The sequence below is a fragment of the Oncorhynchus masou genome, chromosome 22 (assembly GCF_036934945.1).
Source record: "Oncorhynchus masou masou isolate Uvic2021 chromosome 22, UVic_Omas_1.1, whole genome shotgun sequence".
NCBI classification, from domain to species: Eukaryota; Metazoa; Chordata; class Actinopteri; order Salmoniformes; family Salmonidae; genus Oncorhynchus; species Oncorhynchus masou.
Genome location: NC_088233.1, coordinates 42,125,018 through 42,140,955, shown reverse-complemented (window position 1 = coordinate 42,140,955; position 15,938 = coordinate 42,125,018). Strand labels below are relative to the sequence as shown.

At 42.5% G+C, this 15,938-nt stretch overlaps 1 protein-coding gene across 1 annotated transcript in view; it reads right to left on the bottom strand.

Moving 5' to 3' along the window:
* The window catches only part of LOC135508841 (potassium voltage-gated channel subfamily KQT member 1-like), a 258,600-nt gene that overhangs the window by 226,932 nt on the left and 15,730 nt on the right, over nt 1–15,938 (bottom strand). The window contains 7 exon segments of the mRNA XM_064929047.1: nt 1,116–1,244; nt 5,313–5,408; nt 5,619–5,729; nt 9,460–9,600; nt 12,474–12,570; nt 12,740–12,818; nt 13,062–13,188. Of these exon segments, the coding sequence (XP_064785119.1) occupies nt 1,116–1,244; nt 5,313–5,408; nt 5,619–5,729; nt 9,460–9,600; nt 12,474–12,570; nt 12,740–12,818; nt 13,062–13,188 (780 nt within the window).

Below are 15,938 nucleotides of genomic sequence, written 5' to 3'. Positions count from 1 at the left end.
ATTGCATGTGCTGCCCAGTAAACGTTGATGCTGCATTGCATAACCATTCGTAATGCTGATGCCCCAGTATTTGCTTTGTAAGCAATGATTCGTGCACACTTAAAACCTCTTCAGATAATACATTTCTGACATTTCAATTGGTTGGTCAAAGCTACCTGCACTTATAGCGTGGTGACTTAGGCCATGTCTTCTAATCTGTGCAGGTTTAGCGGAGGTCAAAGCTCTTTGAGTCTCTGAATGCCTCCGGACCTTCATTGTGCTCCACTCCGTCTTCCAGAACAAGCTTTATAGACTGACTGCTTTATAGAAACGGAATGATTTTTACTCAGTGACAGACACACAGTCTCCTACCATTGACTCGCCCACAGTCCTGTCCAAATACCAGAATGTGCCTGAATTCTGAATGACTCATTAGGAACAGAGGGGAGAGGGATAGAGGAGAGCGAGAGAGAAGGAGAAAAGTCACATACAGAAACAGAAAGGGACGGAAGCAGCCTTCACTCTCCCTAATATGTGTGGGTTCAATGCTAAACAAAGATTTTTTTGTTGTTGTTCTACCAACACAAAGGTTTACTCCCATGAGAAAGGCAGCGGTGACATCATCTCAACTGACTGTGTCTTTGTGTGGGGAGACAAAGGCCTGGAGTCATCCTGGTGGCTCACTGGCTCAGGCCTCGAGGGGTAGGGGGTATGTGGTGTGGGTGGGGGCTGCTGCCTGGGGAAAGGGAGTGGGATGGGGTGCTTAACTTGTTCTTTCACAGTCAGTTCCATGCCCTAAGCACCACCACACAGCTAATGTAGTTAAGTTAAAAATCACATTGTCGAAGGGGATAATACTAGGTCTTTCAGCCAGATAGATGGCTCATATCCCCACTAAACAGCTTTTAGGGCAGCTCTCTTTCTGTCATCTCTGGAAATTGAGATGGGATGCATGTGCTCCGAGCGACGGGTTGATCCAATATATTAGCTGTTGATTGACGAAGCAGCTAGAGTGCATCAGTGGAATGCAGAGGCAAACTGTTGCTTTTCTTTGAACAGGGTTAATGGTACATAATGTGTGTATACACCTACTGTATTTTTCTCTTTAATAACTGAAGAAGTAATGCAGTTTTTACCTTGTTTCTGAGGTTTGGGCTGTCGTTTTCAGAATTCATGGTAGGGATGTAGTCTCCGGTGAGGACGTACATTTTCCAGGTGGCAGGACAGCCTTCTGGTTTCTCTGCTACATAGCACCGCCACAGCGCCTGAGGGAGGATGGAGACAAACAGTGAACCAGCGTGATAAATGTTTGAATCACATCATTGACCAGGGTAAACCCAGCGGGTGAGCTGATCACCTGGACATTTTCTCAGCGCTAGGTAGAAGTTGGCCTTAGGCACATATCTGGAATCAGACCATTCCAAACCTCAACCAGTAAGTGGCGAACAGCTTACAGTCTGTCAGTACAACACCGTGCTCTGACAGAGACAACTCTTCTCTGTTTCACAACCTCAGCCTGGCATTACTTGGTGAAAAATCCCATTCCTTTTTTAGCTCCGCACCATCATCCTCGTCATCATCATGTTTATTCAGTGTCTCTATGTTTCTAAATGTCACCACAATTAGGATTCTTTGTAAATGCAGCTGTGGGCTTCTGTGTATGTTCAGAGTCAATGTGATCCTTGGGATGGCCAGCTCCTGGCAAATAAAACCGGGTGCTATTTGCCTGTCGTCTCTGTCTGGGAGAGAACGGGACAGAACCGCTCACCTTTTCCAGGACATGGCAGGAATATGCAGACTACAAACACTGCTACTCCTCTAATTGTAGTAGAACGCTTTTTGAAGCTTACATTGGCAAGATCTGGAGGGAACAAATGCGTTCTGTAAAGGATCGAATTTGGGAGATTTTGTGGTCTTGGACATGTTTTAAAACTTCTTAGGGCTGCAATCCCGTTAACGGGATTGATATGACAACAGCCAGTGAAAGTGCAGAGCGCCAAATTCAAACAACAGAAATCTCATAATTCAAATTCCTTAAACATACATGTATTTTATACCATTTTAAAGGTAATCTTGTTGTTAATCCCACCAAATTGTCCGATTTGAAATAGGCTTTACATCGAAAGGACGACAAACGATTATGTTAGGTCAGAGCCAAGCCACAGAGAAACACAGCCATTTTTCCAGCCAAAGAGAGGAGTCACAAAAAGCACAAATAGAGATAAAATTAATCACTAACCTTTGATGATCTTCTTCAGATGACACTCATAGGACTTCATGCTACACAATGTTTTGTTCGATAAAGTTGCATAATAAATAAAATTAAATATTTATATAAAAAAATCTCAGTATACATTGGCGCGTTATGTTCACTCGTTCCAAAAACATCCGGTGATATTGCAGAGAGCTGATTGTTAAAACGAGAGGCTGCCTGGATCTTTAATTTAAAGACCCTTGCGCCCTTCGGTCTCAACGTAGACTTTGATCTGAAGCCATTCTTGTGATTATTGTGATTTTGCCATTGTAATTGTGTGTAAACTTGTATAGTCAAATTAATCTATGATCGTATGCTATCCATTTGTTTGTATGCTGTTCTTTGTATGACATTTTAATATTTGATTATTAACCAATGATATTAGGCCACTCCTGGCCATGATTACAGACACCTGTGTCCTTTGACACTATATAAACGAGTCATCCCGCAGTGTTTGTGATTATACCCTGATGAAGACAGCTTGGCTGTCGAAACGTTGGTATTACATTTTTGCATCTGAGCTCCAAGAGTGTGCGGCTCTCTTTTATTTTTATTTTCAAGTTTCTACTCCGCTAGCCAGCACCTCGTCTTTATAGGTGTGCGTTTCTTTTTCTTCTAGACCGATATTGCAGAGAGCCACATCATTTTAGAGAAATACTCATTATAAATGTCAATGAAAATACAATTGTTCGACATGGAAATATAGATACACTTCTCCTTAACTTCTCTAGGGTAGGCGGCAGTATTTGGAATTTTGGATGAAAAGCATGCTCAAATTAAACAGCTTTCTACTCAGGCCGAGAGGATAGGATATGCATATAATTAGTAGATTTGGATAGAACACACTCTACAGTTTCCAAAACTGCTACAATAATGTTTGTGAGTATAACAGAACTGATTTGGCAGGCGAAAACCTGAGAAAAATCCATTCAGGAAGTAGGATTTTTCCCCCAGTAGTTTTTTATTCAATGCCATTACAGTATCCATTGACTTTGGACTCAAATTGCAGTTCCTATGCCTTCCACTAGATGTCAACAGTCTTTAGAAATTGTTTCAGGCTTGTATTCTGAAAAATGAGGGAGTAAGAGCAGTCTGAATGAGTGGACCCTGCCGTGTCACAAAGCTTTTTCATGCGTGCGACCAGAGAGAGTGCCTTTCTTGTTTACCTTTTATATTGACGACGTTATTGTCTGGTTGAAATATTATAGATTATTTAGGCTAAAAACAACCTGAGGATTGAATATAAACATCGTTTGATGTTTCTATGAACTTTACAGATACCATTTTGATTTTTTGTATGCCTGTTGTGACTGTGTTTGAGCCTGTAGATTATTGAAGAAAATGCGCAAACAAAGCGGTTTTTGGATATAAAGAAAGACTTTATCGAACAAAAGGAACATTTATTGAATAAATGAATGTCTTCTTAGTGCCACCATATGAAAATCATCAAAGGTAAGGGATGAATTTTAACTCTATTTCTGACTTGTGTAACTCTTCTACTTGGCGGGTTAATGTTTGTAATGATTTGTCTGCTGGGCTATGTTCTCAAATAATTGTAAGGTACGCTTTCGCCGTAAAGCATTTTTGAAATCTGACACCATGGTTGGATTCACAAGAAGTTAATCTTTAAACCAATGTAAAATAGTTGTATCTTTACTGAATTTTTATAATGAGTATTTCTGTATTTGAATTTGGCGCTCTGCAATCTCACTCGATGTTGGCCAGGTGGGACGCTAGCGTGTCATATTTCAAAAAAGCTTTACGGAAAAAGCAAGAGATATCCGCCATGTTGGAGTCAACAGAAATCAGAAATAACATTAGAAATATTCACTTACCTTTGATGATCTTCATCAGAATGCACTCCCAGGAATCCCAGTTCCACATTAAATGTTTGATTTGTTCGATAATGTCCATCATTTATGTCCAAAGAGCTACTTTTGTTATAACGTTTGGTAAACAAATCCAAAGTCATAAAGCGCGTTCCCTAGTTGCAGACGAAATGTCAAAAAGTTCCGTTACTGTCCGTAGAAACATGTCAAACGATGTATGGTCAATCTTTAGGATGTTTTTAACATAAAACTTCAATAATATTCCAACCAGAGAATTCCTTTGTCTTCAGAAAAGCAAAGGAACGCAGCTACCTCTCATGTGAAATGCGTGTGATCAGCGCGTGACTGCTGGCAGACCTCTGACTCATTCCTCTCTCATTTGGTCCCACTTCACAGTAGAATCCTCAAACAAGTTTCTAAAGACGGTTGAGATCTAGTGGAAGCCTTAGGAAGTGCAACATAACCAATATCCCACTGTGTATTCAATAGGGGTTGGGTTGAAAATCGACCAACCTCAGATTTCCCACTTCCTGTTTGGATTTCTTCTCAGGTTTTTGCCTGTCATATGAGTTCTGTTATACTCACAGACATCATTCAAACAGTTTTAGAAACGTCAAAGAGTTTTCTACCCAATACTAGTAATACAATGCATATATTAGCAACTGGGACTGAGGAGCAGGCAGTTTACTCTGGGCACCTTTCATCCAAGCTACTCAATACTGCAGCCATAAGAAGTTAATTCAACCTGTCTGACCTGCTAGCCTGGAGTTGCTACATGAGTGCACTAAATCAAAGATGATTTGCATCAGAACCAGACCAGCCCAGCCCAGCTCCTACACTCTTAGAAAAAAGCTGTCCCCATAGGAGAACCATTTTTGGTACCAAGTAGAATAATTTTGGGTTCCATGTAGAACCCTCTGTGGAAAGGGTTCCCAATGGAACCCAAAACAATTGTAATTGGAACCAAAATGGTTCTACCAGGAACCAACAAGGGTTCTTCAAAGGGTTATAATATGGACACAGCCGAAGAACCCTTGTTGGTGTCTAGATAGCACCCTTTTTTTCTAAGAGTGTAGAGAGGTTCAATGGTCTACAGTACGTCCCATATGCCATTACTCTGTTTAAGCTCTAAGTATACACTCTTTACTATACATGTTCTCTCCTATACACGGCTGTTAAGATCCCAGACAGGACAGAGTGAGTGATTGACTGGTGGGTGTCTGTCTGTCTGTGTCTCAGTCAGGCAGTACCTGGATTAGTGAGGCTGCAGCCGGGATCTGTCTGTTGAAATGTTTCTGTCTCTGTTTCTGCTGTACCTTCAGAGCAAAGCCCGAGCCCAGTATACCCTGGGGAGATAAAACAACAAAAAAGAGAGAGCGAGAGAGCGAGAGTGAGAGCGAGAGAGAGAGAGAGAGACATCACAACACTGTGAAAAGGACCTGGAGCTGCACACTGAGGCAACAGACAACACAGTATTGATGGAAGACAATATTGTGTATTATGTACACATAATGCTATTTAGGTTGTTGAGGAGGTAGAGGAGGAGGGGTAATTACTGCAGGAAGAGCGAAGAAGGAGATGGCGAAGACGCTGAAGCAGGAGGCGATGGCCTTCCCTATCCACGTCTGAGGAACCTTGTCCCCATAGCCAATGGTGGTCACCGTCACCTGGGAACAAAGACAGTAAAGATGGGATGATACTCTACGTTAGGGAAAACAAGGCAATGTTTCCACACACAGACTTTATTTTTATTCACATGATAATTTCCTAGTATATATTTATAACATTTACATATCCATTTAACTGTCAACTAAAGAAGTTAAAATAGTTTTTAACGCGTTTCTAATAATGAGCTCCTGGGTTGTAATGAGGTCATTGAACACAGTGCTTTCACAGCTCCTTCAGCTTGGCGATAACAACAAGGGCCACGAAGAGAAAGTTCATCAGACGTATTGGCCCCGCTCCATATCTGTCACTATTCAACAGTTGAACTTCACTCAATAGGAATACGATTCTGACTGGGACTAATCCACGGTGAAGGGAGGAATTCCGCAGAGCGGGAGAGGAAAACAAATCCCCCCTGCATTTGCATGTACAATCACTCTGAAAGCTGAGCCAATTGTGACACATTGAGAGAAGCACTTGGCTTTACAGTGGAGTGTCTTTGGGGCGCCGTGTGACCATGTGCTGTGTGGTGACACAAAGAGGGTGATGTAAGGTGAGATACTTAAAAGGCTTTGGGAGTAAAGAGGAAGAAGCCGAGAAGGAGGGAGGGAGAGAGGGGGTGGTTAATCCTCATCTACAAATTGTATGACCAAACAATAGGCCTGACATTAGTGTGGAATAGTCCCCTCAACATCACCCCCGCATTCAAAACCCAGGGCACAGTTTTTCAAAATTTATCTTTCTGGATGTATGTATCATAGAAATAGAATGAAGAGAACGGAAGTCCCTATTCAAGTCAATGATTCGACCGTTCTATTCATTGTATTTCTATGCATGTAACTTTATGCATGTCACATGTAACTTTTGAATAACTGGGCCCTGGTGTAAGCGCTGCAATCCAGGTGTGTGGCGAAGCCTCTACATGCCTTCACACAGGTCAAACAGACCATCTTGAGTTCTCACTGGGGCAAGGTCTATTTCTCCCTCTCTATGTGTAAGTATGTTTCATTGCCACACCACGCAGGCCATCCTATGCTTTCTCTATCCTTCCTGAAATCAATCACTTTTCTCTCTCTCTCCAAATATGTTTTCTCAGAGGTTGAGCAGAGTGGTGGTGAAGCTCCAGATCAAACACCCTTCCTTGAACAAACTCCGTCTGCTTGGATGGACTGGGTGTGAGAGGCGGATGAGAGAAGAGACTGGGAATATGAATCATGCCATTGGCCCGTGGGCTCTGGGCCCGTACTACAGCTGTGCCCTGCACATCCCACAATTGACAACATGCTGACAGGGAATACGTTGGGAAAAACACACACACACACACACAAACCAGAGTTGAGTGACCAACGCTATTGGCACGGCATATCACAAGTCTCAAGTTCACAGTCTGTGAAAAACAAAGGAGAGCAAAGCTCCTATTGGGCTGTTTTGTTCATTGTGGGCTGCGAGACACAAAAAAACAGCTTTTCTTCTTGGTTTCATTGGGCACCTGAACCGTTCTAACTCTCATCAAAAAAACAGCTTTTCTTCCTGGTTTCATTGGGCACATGAACCGTTCTCTCATCAAAAAAAACAGCTTGTCTTCTTGGTTTCATTGGGCATCTGAACCGTTCTAACTCTCGTCAAAAAACAGCTAGTAATCCTGCAATTACAGTTTTAATTAAACAGTCTTAATTAAACAGTCTTTTGTGGTGTATAGATCCCACTAGCACAAGACTACCGCAGGTTTCTCATTACCCACAGCCTTACATTCAACAGTTTAATGAACTGAACTGGAAACTTGACCCACCACAGATGGAAACCTGAAGGAAACAGCCACAACAGCATGGGCACAACACCATAAGCTGCCTCCTTATAGACTGAGTATTGCACCAACTACTTCACGCATCAGCCACAAATGGAAAAATGAATAGTCATTGAGTGTAGTTCAATCTTTGGTCCCAACTAGGGTGAGCAGCGTCTTCAAAATGTCCAATAAGAACCCCTGTGTGTTATTGAAGCTTCAGGACTATGTCTGGATTCATCGTCTACTTAACTCCTGACACCTTTTGTCTATTCCCCTCAAAACAAAACATCTTACTTTGGGGCTAGAAATAGCTTTGTGTGACAGAAACTGGCTTAGGAACTTGTGTCGTCACGCTATTCCAGAACCACTCAAGGTAGAGGGGGACATTGACAGAGATACACCACAAAACAAACACAAAAAGGTGGAGATAGAGGCTGTGGGTTTGATTCCTGTTGGGGGTCACATACAGTTGAAGTCGGAAGTTCCTGACATTTACTCCTAGGAAGAATTCCCTGTCTTAGGTCAGTTAGGATCACCACTTTATTTTAAGAATGTGAAATGTCAGAATAATAGTAGAGATAATGATTTATTTCAGATTTTATTTATTTCATCACATCAGAGGTTTACATACTGTACACTCAATTAGTATTTGGTAGCATTGCCTTTAAATGGTTTAACTTGGGTCAAACATTTTGCGTAGCCTTTCACAAGCTTCCCACAATAAGTTGGGTGAATTTTGGCCCATTCCTCCTGACAGAGCTGGTGTAACGGAGTCAGGTTTGTAGGCTTGATTGTTGTCTTGAGATGTTGCTTCAATAAATCCACATAATTTTACTTCCTCGTGATGCCATCTATTTTGTGAAGTGCACCAGTCCGTCCTGCAGCAAAGCACCCCAACAACATGATGCTGCCACCCCCGTGCTTCACGGTTGAGATGGTGTTCTTCGGCTTGCAAGCATCCCCCTTTTTCCTCCAAACATAACGATGGTCATTATGGCCAAACTGTTCTATTTTTGTTTCATCAGACCAGAGGACATTTTTTCCAAAAAGTACAGTCTTTGTCCCCGTGTGCAGTTGCAAATCGTAGTTTGGCTTTTTTATGGAGGTTTTGGAGCAGTGGCTTCTTCCTTGCTGAGCGGCCTTTCAGGTTATATTGATATAGGACTCGTTTTACTGTGAATATAGATACTTCTGGACCTGCTTCCTCCAGCATCTTCACAAGGTCCTTTGCTGTTGTTCTAGGATTGATTTTTACTTTTCGCAACAAAGTACGTTAATCTCTAGGAGACAGAACGCGTCTCCTTCCTGAGCTGTATGATGGCTGCGTGGTCCCATGGTGTTTATACTTTTGTTTGTAAAGATGGATGTGGTACCTTCAGGCATTTGGAAATTGCTCCCAAGGATGAACCTTGTGGAGGTCTACAATTATTTTTCTGAGGTCTTGGCTGATTTCTTTTGATTTTCTCATGATGTCAAGCAAAGATGCACTAAGTTTGAAGGTAAGCCTTGAAATACATCCACAGGTACACCTCCAATTGACTCAAATGATGGCAATTAGCCTGTCAGAAGCCATGGCATAATTTTCTGGAATTTTCCAAGCTGTTTAAAGGCACAGTCAACTTAGTGTATTAAACTTCTGACCCACTGGAATTGTGATGCAGTGAATTATAAGTGAAATAATCTGTCTGTAAACCATTGTTGGAAGAATTACTTGTGTCATGCACAAAGTAGATGTCCTAACCGACTTGCCAAAACTATAGTTGGTGAATAAGAAATTTGTGGAGTGGTTGAAAACACCGTTTTAATGACTCCAACCTAAGTGTATGTAAACTTCCGACTGTTTGCTGTATGCTCAAATGTATACACACCACACTTCACTAAAAGTGTCCTTGAAATTTTTTACGTGTCTGCTATATGGCATATGCAGTGCTATTACTCTGCCTTACCACGCCCCACCACAGGGCATCAGCATAGGTGGAGAAGCCAGTCTTGCCCTCCTCGTCCACAGCATCCTTCTCCGCCAGGTACACAAAGTAGGAGGAGAAGATCAGACCCAGGAAGCCGATGTACAGCGTGGTGATCAGCTCCTACAACAGAGGAAATACACACTGAGTGTAGTATGTCAGTTGTAATGTGTAGATAATGTGTTGATGTTAAATGCATTTCTTGACATTATTTGTACATTTTGCAGGTATGAATCGAACTAAAATTAAATGCATCCGGAACATATATCATTATAACACATCATTTGATTAAGGCTACAGCATGCAATGATTTAACATAGAAAGAGGAGGCATATACAGTGGATTCGGAAAGTATACAGACCCCTTGACTTTTTCCACATTTTGTTACGTTACAGCTTTATTCTAAAATTGACTAAATAAAAAATGTTCCTCATCAATCTACACACAATACCCCATAATGACAAAGCGAAAACAGGTTTTTAGATATTTTTGCAAATGATTTAAAAACAAAAATAGAAATACCTTATTTACATAAGTATTCAGACCATTTGCTATGAGACTCAAAATTGAGCTCAGGTGCATCCTGCTTCAATTGATCATCCTTGAGATGTTTCTACAACTTGATTGGAGTACACCTGTGGTAAATTCAATTGATTGGACATGACTTGGAATGGAATACACCTGTCTATACACAGTCCCACAGTTGACAGTGCAAGTCAGAGCAAAAACCAAGCCATGAGTTCGAAGGAATTGTCCGTAGAGCTCAGAGACAGGATTGTGTAGTGGCACAGATCTGGGGAAGGGTACCACAAAATGTCTGCCACATTGAAGGTCCCCAAGAACACAGTGGCCTCCATCATTCTTAAATGGAACCACCAAGACTCTTCCTAGAACTGGCTGACCGGCCAAACTGAGCAATCGGGGGAGAAGGGCCTTGGTCAGGGAGGTGACCAAGAACCCGATGGTCAGTCTGACAGAGTTCCTCTGTGGAGATGGGAGAACCTTCCAGAAGGAAGCACTCCACCAATCAAGCCTTTATGGTAGAGTGGCTAGAAGGAAGCCACTCCTCAGTAAAAGCCACATGACAGCCCGCTTGGAGTTTGCCAAAAGACACCTAAAGGACTCTCAGACCATGCGAAACAAGATGCTCTAGTCTGATGAAACCAATATTGAACTCTTTGCCAAGCATCACATCACATCTGGAGGAAACCTGGCACCATCCCTATGGTGAAGCATGGTGGTGGCAGCAACGGTGAAAAGTACAGAGAGATCCTTGATGAGAACCTGCTCCAGAGCGCTCAGGCCCTCAGACTGGGGTGAAGGTTGACCTTCCAACAGGACAACGATCCAAAGCACACAGCCAAGACAACGCAGGAGTGGCTTCAGGACAAGTCTCTGAATGTCCTTGAGTGGCCCAGCCAGAGCCTGGACTTGAACCCGATCAAACATCTCTGGAGAGACCTGAAAATAGCTGTGCAGCGATGCTCCCCATCCAACCTGGCAGAGCTTGAGAGGATCTGCAGAGAAGAATGGGAGAAACTCCCCAAATACAAATGTGTGTGCCAAGATTGTAGCGTCATACCCAAGAAGACTCAAGGCTGTAATCTCAGCCAAAGGTGCTTCAACAAAGTACTGAGTAAATAGCAAGATAAAACATGTAGAACATACGGGGTCTGTAAAATGTGTATAGGTTCAGAACTTTTGTGAAATAGCACAGTTACAAATAGAACTGGATGGACATCAGATTTAGAGGAAGGACTAAAAACAAACAAAATATAACTATTGTAAAGTAGACTGTGTCTGTAGAGTGTGTATAAGATGTATGGATTGAAGGTAAAAGCCAAAGTGTTTATTAGTTTACTCCAATTGGGGGATCGGCGGAAGGGTTTGTGGGGAATAATAATAAAGCTATATTCTTTAAAAAAGTGTATGTATGTCTATATAGGTATGTGTATGTGTATATGTGTATATGTATGCATGCGTGTATGGATATATATTTTTACCCCCCAAAAATATGGGGGATTGGAAATGATGCAGACAATTACATTGATGGAACCAATATTCTTTCCGCAATATTAAGCTGATCCACCCCTTTAAACATTTTTTTTGAAAGTACTGAGTAAAGGTTCTGAATACTTCTGTAAATGTGACATATTATACATTCGCAAAAATAAACAATTGAATCAATTTTAGAACAAGGCTGTAACGTAACAAAATGTGGAAAAGGGTCAAGGGGTCTGAATAGTTTCCAATGCACTATATCTCTCTATCATTTCACACAGAGAGAAGACGTCAGCTCCCTTTGACTATTGATGTAACCCTAAAACTAAACCCCAAAAGATGACCGGTAGACCCATTGCACATCACAGAGAAATAACCTACATCTTCCAGTTCAAGAATAATAAAGAAAAGAATAAACACGAGCTGTTGAGCCTGACTCTCTACCTCTCTCTCCTTATAAAGCCTTGCGGGTCTCAGTGAGAGTATCAGAGGAATCTGTGATTGCGCACCGGACTCTGTGGTAATCACTGGTGGTAATGTAGCATGAAAAACATGGATAGATGTCTACCCATAACCAGACAGGCTAGGCAAGAGGCAGGAGGAAGGGCAACTCAAACAGACCAAGTGCACTAATCCTCTGGAAGAAATGGCAGCAATGTGCACCCATCATCTGACCACAGGGTGTGTCCTTATTTGGTTAAGAAATGTCCAACACTCCTTGTTTTTCATTTTCAAAGCCATGACTAACCTCATCTTAAGGCATCTCATTTACCTTGCATTTTCATTTTCATCAGTTCGATTGACTGAGGATTTATAAGAAGCCTACTCAAGGTTGAAAAAAAAAAGTAGATCAAGTAGGATCAAGGTCGTTCAAGTCGCTCTACTTAAAACAGCAGTATGCTCCAGACGACCTTGCGATATTTAACTTCATGTGAGCACATACTGCACATAATTATGAGATGAAATGACCCCAAGGTATGTAAAGGGATCTCCACCTGTCGATGGAGGAAGACTACAGATCCCAGAAGCCTCCATGTTCCTCCTTGACGATCCACGTGCAGCATGCGTAGAATCTGGAGGAAGCGAATCCCCCTGTAACCACAGAGACAAAAAGGCAACCGATGTCAATCAAACCTTAGCCTACACCAATGAGAGAGCCACCTCTACTCTCTTCCGCCCGTTTTACTAAGCAACGACAACACAGTTACAGCACAAGATATGACACAGTTATTATACTGTTATTTGTAACATACACAGTTACCTGATAGCAGATGTGGCAAACACCTGGCCATTGGAACCTACACTCAGCACTATGGCTGAGGCAATAACCACTATCAGATCTGTGATGGGGGGGGGGGGGGGTGACAAAGGAAACAGACACCATCTGTAATGCATTCTGTGCACCTCAACACATTAACATTTAGCTCATAATCTTCAAATGTTTAAATTGCCATTGAAAAACACAAGTAGTAACAGTAGAAATAGTACTAGACGAAGGGGGGTAAAACCATGTAACAACAGTGTCTGTCTGATTGCATGTGGCACAGTTGTGTGCGATTCAATAAAGTAGAAGCCAGGTGCACCAATGATAGATATGGGTTTCCTGATGAAGCGGAGTCGTCCCTTGATCCCCACATATTTGCTCCTGCAGCCGGCGGACCAGAGCCGCACCACGTACTCTGTCCCAAAGAACAGCACCAGGACAATCTCCTGTGGACCAGAACACAAGCAGGTATAGACAACAGTCAGGAAAACAGGGCTGGGGAAGACACAAAGCATTTAAAACTAGTCCATTAAGACGACTGCATTTTACTATCGCAATTTACTACGACTAACTGTCTATTTACTATTTCATACTACGGCATATGAGAGGGATATGAGTGTTTTTCTATGTCCAGTGCCAAGCAATGCACTGAGATCTCAGGCGTGATAAGAGCTTGGCGGGACAGGGTGTGCTGACAGAGAGAGACCGAGGTGGTCTGGTGGTGAGGGAGCCATTCACACAGGCCCACCCAGAGAAAGGTTTGATAGCATCTCTGATGACAGAGCATATTGAGCCAGGGTCAAAGGCTCGCTGATTTGAGCGTCAATGCTGTGACAGCGCCTCAGCAGGATGTGCAGGTGGGATGGATCCTAATGAGCTGGGTTGTGTTGGGAGCCCTTTACACATCTGTTGGGTGGTTAAAAGACATTGGTCAGAAGCACTAGAGAACCTGATTGGAAGGAAAACAGAACTCTGGGATCTGATTAAAACAAAACAGCCGGTGGTTGATCCAGCATTATTAAAGTAACCATATATCCCCCAGCCCCACTAGAGAGAGGCTGCAGTAGTCACTGCAGTGTAGTCCAAATTCCCCCTTCAATATGAACCATTCATGGTCCTCCGGGAGCAAAACAACATTTGAGTGTGTGTGCGAGCGTCCATGCGCGTGAGCGTGTGCGCGAGCACGTATCTTAGAGGTTTGAATGCGTGTCATTTTGTGTAGGTGTGACACGACTTGATAAGTCCGAGTGAACCAAAATCTTTTTAATTCGCACCATTTCTCCATAATATTGTGCCACCTAACGCTCAGCAATAGCCGTCCCAGTGTGGGTGGCAGTCCCATTGCTTGCTTAAACTGGCTTCCCTACCAGTCCCCCCCCCCCCCCTTACGAAACCTAATTCCAAGGCCCTGCTGCAACAACAGAGCTCCATAGTCACAAAAACAATCCCTTGACTGTCACTCACCCTATAGATATTTTCACTGACTACCACTGCTGCGATGGTGCCCTTCCTTTCCTCATAAATTATACTGTGCAGTGGATTGATGTAACAAGAACAAATAGCACTGCTGTGTAGATGTAGCATACATCTCCCTGTGGGAGAAATGCTCACTAACAAAGATGCTAGAAATACGCTTTTTGTGCATATGGAACATTTCTGGGATCTTTTGTTTCAGCTCATGAAACATGGAACCAACTTTACACGTTGCGTTTAAAAAAAAATTGTTCAGTATATTTGTGGGTATTTGTGTCTAAAGGTGTCGGTGTCCTTCCAGCCAAGGCTATTATCCCCACACCTGTTCAGACTGTTCCCCAGTGGCCAGCATCTCTAGGAGATAAGTCTATTTGTTTGTCACCAAGGCTTGTTGTGAGATTTTAAAGAAACCTAAGCAAGACACGTGACATACAGTATGTCCAAATCAGAGTGGAAGAGGAACGTGAAACACAGATGACCAGATTGGGTGTAAATAAAAGACAGGTGTTTAACTGGTTTTAGTTCTTCTCGGTCAAATAATTGAATTACTACATAAAAACAAACTGGCGAATTTGGAGAATCAAATAAGATTACAATAAATCCCCAAATTTCTAAAATGGGTTGACCAGATTTCAGTGTGATTAAACGGTAACTAGATGTTTTTAATTTAATTTTTAATTTATTTCACTAGGCAAGTCAGTTAAGAACAAATTCTTATTTACAATGACGGCCTAGGAACAGTGGGTTAACTGCCTTTTCAGGGGCAGAATGTCAGATTTGTACCTTGTCAGCTCGGAGATTTGAACTTGCAACCTTACGGTTACTAGTCCAACGCTCTAACCACTAGGCTACCCTGCCGCCCCTGTTTGCAGAAAACAGCTGATAGTTTCATTTAATATAGTGTTCCCCAATCTCCTAAACTAGGATGGAGCTGATCCAGAGGTTTTAAATGTGATGGATTGAAGCTGGATTGGGCTATATGGAACTCCTTAATGGGGCTCTGTGTTATGACAGTAGAGGCCCATTTCTGATCAGATGTTTGGTGGTCCCACCGTGCCGCACAGCTGTGACATCAGTGGACCCGGGGTAGACTGGAGAACAGGAGAGGAAAGAGAGACTAGAGCGTGTGACACGTGATGGATGCCGGTGTGCCCTGCTGAACCTGGCTAGCTTTACTTTGGCAGCCGCCTTGAAAGCCAAATATCCTCGAGGACTAATGTCCTCTCTGCCACCCAAAACAAGCACCCTCTGATTCATGAATGTCAGCTAACCCTGAACTCGCATAGCCACTCCACAACAAATGCACACCATGATGACACAAACTCCAAACAAACACACGCACACACAACATATGGCATACACAAACACAATGACATCATACACACACACAATGGCATCATACACAAACACAATGACATCATACACACACACACATGCAGGTGCACATAAAATGGGGTTACACAGTTGAGTGTCAAATGTCATCCTTCGGACATTGCCGCCTGTTTTCTTTTCTAATACGGTGTCTTGTAGGTTTCGTAATGCTCATGTCTTGAGTTACAAATGTATTTTTTAATCACGTTTTGTTCCTCAAACTCTAAGTCTAACGTAACTACTGCTTTAGCTCAAAATGTTCCAGCTCGGTCTTGTGCCCTACCCACTGGGCTTTGCACTCACTTATTCTTAGTCCTAATCAAGCTGCTGAGAATCGAGTTTTTCTTCCAGG